The sequence below is a fragment of the Lathyrus oleraceus genome, chromosome 1, assembly GCF_024323335.1.
Source record: "Lathyrus oleraceus cultivar Zhongwan6 chromosome 1, CAAS_Psat_ZW6_1.0, whole genome shotgun sequence".
In the NCBI taxonomy this organism is placed as follows: domain Eukaryota; kingdom Viridiplantae; phylum Streptophyta; class Magnoliopsida; order Fabales; family Fabaceae; genus Lathyrus; species Lathyrus oleraceus.
In genome coordinates, this window is record NC_066579.1 from 8,898,631 (window position 1) to 8,903,583 (window position 4,953).

General features: G+C 37.1%; 1 protein-coding gene across 1 annotated transcript; it reads right to left on the reverse strand.

Annotated features, from left to right (window-relative positions):
• Window positions 1-1,809: 1,809 nt before the first annotated feature.
• On the reverse strand, window positions 1,810-3,644 carry LOC127121564 (serine/threonine-protein kinase WAG1). Its single transcript, XM_051052059.1, has one exon. The coding sequence runs from the start codon at window positions 3,440-3,442 to the stop codon at window positions 2,003-2,005; it is 1,440 nt and encodes a 479-aa protein (XP_050908016.1). The 5' UTR covers window positions 3,443-3,644; the 3' UTR covers window positions 1,810-2,002.
• Between the last annotated feature and the right edge of the window lie 1,309 nt (window positions 3,645-4,953).

The window sequence follows — 4,953 nt, forward strand, 5'->3', positions numbered from 1 at the left end:
GATTTGGATGGGAGACTTTTATAGTCTCTTCATTGAACTGTGCCATATATTCTCTTAGGGATTCGGAGGGACCCTGATGGACGTTAAACAAGCTGGTGGTAGTCATTTTTCTATGTTTATTGGCGGAGAAATGTTGCACCATCTTCCTGGTTAGATCCTGGTAACTGGCAATTAATAATCTGGGCAAACTCACATACCAACGCAATGCCACGTCTTTAAATGTTCCATAAGCTTGCATTTCAAGGAGTCAGATTGTCACTTGATTGTTAATTGATATTATGTGCTCTTGAGGATCACTTTTGCTATCAAAGAACGGAAAAGGTGGTAGTTTGAAGTTTTCTGGGACTCGATCGCCCCAAATTACCTCTGAAAGAGGTTGAGGATCAAGAAGCTCCTCCGCCTCTTCATCTTCCTTAGTGTTTTGTGACTACTGTAGTGTGTGGACACTTTCCTACAAAGATTCATTTTATTGGCATATATTCTCCATTATTGTTAGGAGTTGTGCCATGTCTGGTGGGGCGTGGGTTCACTCTTACTAGGAGATGATTCAGACATCGTATTGTTATGGTGAAATATATTGTTTTTTGAGGTCTGAGTTTTATCGAGGCTCCACGGTGGATGCCAAATGTGATAGATAAACATTATTTGGTTAATCTCCCTGAGGCAAGTCATGTGAGATCACAATCGTCTTGCCTGTAGGGGTATTTGTTGTCTTTCTTTCTTCCTCGATGAGAAGTCCTTTTTATACTTGTCATGCTACCAAAGGCCATTTAAGAAATGTCCCTTCGGAATCCGTATTTAAGTGGTATTTGATAACGTCTAATGTCCTCTCTAACTATCATGCAATGTCTCATCCATCATTTTTTGTAACTCTTATGCAATCATGGATCTATCTTGTAACCATTATGTGTGATTGTTCATGTCGTCTTCTAACATCCTCAAGAGATCGGGTTCGGCCTGCTCATGTCGTTTACCAGTGCTCTTATGGCACTGAGACCAACCTGTTTATATCATATATCAACACTCCCTTTGATTGTGATTCGACTTGTTCATATTTATGCAGCTCAGCATGATTGTTCCCTCATACTCGACCTCAACAACTCGATCTCGGAAATTCCTGAATATACATCGAGTTACCAACAAAATCGTTAGGATAATCATGATAAATCTTCAAACCAAATATCATGATGAAGACACCATAGTATCTATACAACAATTGACTTCTCTATCAATATACTTTATCAATATACTTGATTCTCACTTTTCAATCTTTATTCCACCAGAATTGTATTTGGTGCAGAATCTCGCTCCCTTCTTTGAATGTCGCTCCCTTCTTTGAATGCTAGAAGGCCTCCTATTGACAGCCTCCATGATTGCTTTTTACTATTGAGATAGCGACTCAATTGCTACTCATTAGGCAATAAAAACAAGAAACATGAATATTAATGCCTCCAAACTCAATTTATATTAGTTATCTTGATAGTTTTCTTCTAAGAAAATATACCCTCAAGTGCTGCCTAAAAGTGTAAAATTCATTGTTATTGAAAATTTGACGGATTTCCTAACATCAATCCACCATAGATCATAAAGGAGCTTTTATTATTTTTGAGCATACTCCTGATTTTGTTTTCTTACAGCAAGAAAGTTCATAACTTGAAGGCAAAACAAAATCATTACACACAATAGCCAAGAAAGTTCATAGCCTTTATTATCATGATGATGATCATAACGTCTCGTGATTTGTAGAGTTGGTAAAAAGAATTCATCAACTTCAACCTTCAAAAATAGCCTGAGAGAAAAACTAAGGCAAACATGAATCGCTAGTTTATATAAATATTCTGATTCATCATTCATATACAAACTGTGAATCTGTATTGTACGTGAAAAAACTACACACTCCAAAAACTGAAAACTCTAAGGTCACACTATTAACTATCCTATAGGTTGAATGTAACCCTTCAAACTTCAAAATGTAAACAATACTACCAATGCTCAATAGCATTTACCTAACCTTACTATTATTAACATAAGAATAATAATGATTATTATTACTATAATTCGAAAGTAAATCAAATCTAGCTCCTTTATTTCTCAACACACATCCAAGTCTCTTCCACCACCCTCTCTTCCTCTTACTACTCAAATGACTCAAACTCGATTCTGATTTTTTCCTCCTCAATAGTCCCTTAACTTCAGGTGCCTTATAAGTCCTAATCAAAGGCCACTTAATCCCATCAAAAAAAGGGTGCCGTTTAATATCCGTTGCACCTCTGGCGCATCCTAGCCTCCTTCTCGGATCTTTTACTAACAACTTCTCTATCAAGTCCCTCGCTCCCACCATTCCCACCTCCTCATTCTCCGCCACGTGGAACTTCACGTCCTTGTTAGATGCTATATTGCGCAGCGTGCTCTCTTTGTTACACCCCTTAAACGGCGTCGTTCCGTATAAAAGCTCGTAAATAAAAACACCAAACGCCCACCAATCCACGCCGTTACCGTGACCGTTACCAGAAACAAGCTCCGGCGCTAAATACTCGTGAGTTCCGACGCACGACCGTGAAAACGCCGTTGTTGGTTCCGCAACAAACTCAGCGGTTACACTCTCTCGTGATTTTGATCTGTTATAACTGAAACAACCGTGAGTGGGATCCACGTGAAGTTTATGATTGGTTGAAAATTCAAATGTGGGTGACACGTCAGCTTTATAGCAGAGATCAAAATCTGAAAGCATGACGTGTCCGTCTTCACGTATAAGCACGTTCTCGGGTTTTAAATCGCGGTAGACGACGCCGAGCGCGTGGAGATATTCGAGTGCGACGAGGATCTCGGCGGCGAAGAAACGAGCTGCGGAGAGTGTAAAGCGGTTTCCCGGTTGTTTGCGGAGGAGAGAGTGGAGGTCTCCGCCGGGGCAGTAGTCGATTAAGAGGCAGGTGTAGTGAGAAACGTCGATACGCGCGTAGAGCGTGGGGAGAAAAGGATGATCGAGCGCGTGAAGGATCTCTGCTTCTGTTTCCGCGTGAGTGGATTTCTTAAGAGTGAGAAGGTCTTTATCAACAACTTTAAGTGCGAAATTTGCACCATCGTAGTCACGTAGACGGCAGAGGAAAACACGGCCGAGATCTCCGGAGCCAAGGTGGCGGAGCAGCTTTAAATGACGGAGGTGGAGACGGCCGTCGGAGGACAGATTTGTTGCGGCCTTGATTGCAGTCCAGTTAGGGTCAGAGCTACGGTGAGGACGTCGTATGATTGCGGAGGAAACGGTATCTCCGGCAGCGGCTGAGGCGGTTGAGAGACGATCGTTAAAGCTGAGAGCGAGACTGCTTGTGCGGGCTAAGCTGGTGCGAGCGCTGGAGGAGGTGAATGTCCGGTCAGTGGTGGTGCTGGTGAAACTGAGGTCGAGGTCTGAGTCTGGTGGTGGGAACAGAAATGTGGGTTCTTCCATTGGTGATTGATGATTTAATGATGTAATGTGTTATACAAGGTATGGTGTTGTTTATGAAATGGTTACTACGTTGGTGTTTGGTTTTGGTTTTTTCGTATATAAAGGGAAAAGAAGAGAGTGAAGGTGGGTCCGAAGGTTCAATAAGTTGACCCAACTGGATTATTGATAGAGACAGTATACAGATAGATGCAGAGGCTAGGTTGACCATCTCGGGGTAGTATATGAAATATTTGAAATTTGAGTTATTAAATAATTATTACTATTATTATAATTTTTTTATTTAATTAATTAGAACTAAGTAGTAGAATTATTTAGTTCAATAAAATAGAAAATGAACGAGAAAAAAGGGTGAGGATGATGGTCCCATGTGATATATAAGGTGGGGCAATATATAAGAGTTTAAGGATTGGGACCTACATGGAAGGAAAGGGATAGGTGATGCTGTCTGCCACGTGGTTAACATTGGGCCTATATTGCCGCTTAAACCTAATTCAATATTCCAATTTCTTCTTCATTTTCTAATAAATTATTACTTGAGAGTGGGCTATAATACATTGTTCATTATTAATAAATAATGGAGCTCACCTTCCTTAGGTAGCAATAGTATTAATATTTCTGATAATAATAATGGAGGCTATACAAAAATTATGAACCTCCATCTCTTGTGATAAGAAAGATCCAACTGCTCTTCTTTAACGAGGGTTGAGTTAGATACAAGAAATGTTAATATTAAATATCAACAAAAAATTATTCAAGGAATGGGTGATGGGATGATCCTTTGCCTAACTTGCACACTCTAGTCAACTCCAATTTATTTAGAGAATCCGATCTCCTTTAAAATTGTCGAAAAATAATCAATATATATATATATATATATATATATATATATATATATATATATATATATATATATATATATATATATATATATATATATATATATATATATATATATGGATTTAATTGAAATACACTGATATAGTGTAAAAAAATTTTATACTGTCAGTTAAACATAGTCGTTTGATGTTGAAACAAGTTTGTTTTTTATTTTAAAAATCTATAAAATAATGCAAATGGGCGATGGTGATGAATCGATTGTGTAAAACTTTTTACACTGATAATTAATCTCTCTCTCTTTCTCTCTCTCTTAGTCGTTGGATGTTGAAACAAATTTGACTTTTATTTTAAAAATCTATGAAATAATGCAAACGGGTGATGGTGATGAATCGATTATCTAAATTTTTTTATACTGACAGTGCATAGTAATTAATTTCTCTCTCTCTCTCTCTCTCTCTATATATATATATATATATATATATATATATATATATATATATATATATATATATATATATATTATATATATATATATATATATATATATATTTATAAAATATCCTAATAATAATATGGTTGATTATGATTTTTATGGTAAAAGTAATTGTATTTACAAAATATTTATCTGCAAGTTTTAAGTTATGAGATTTTAAATTATAATAGATTGACCTACA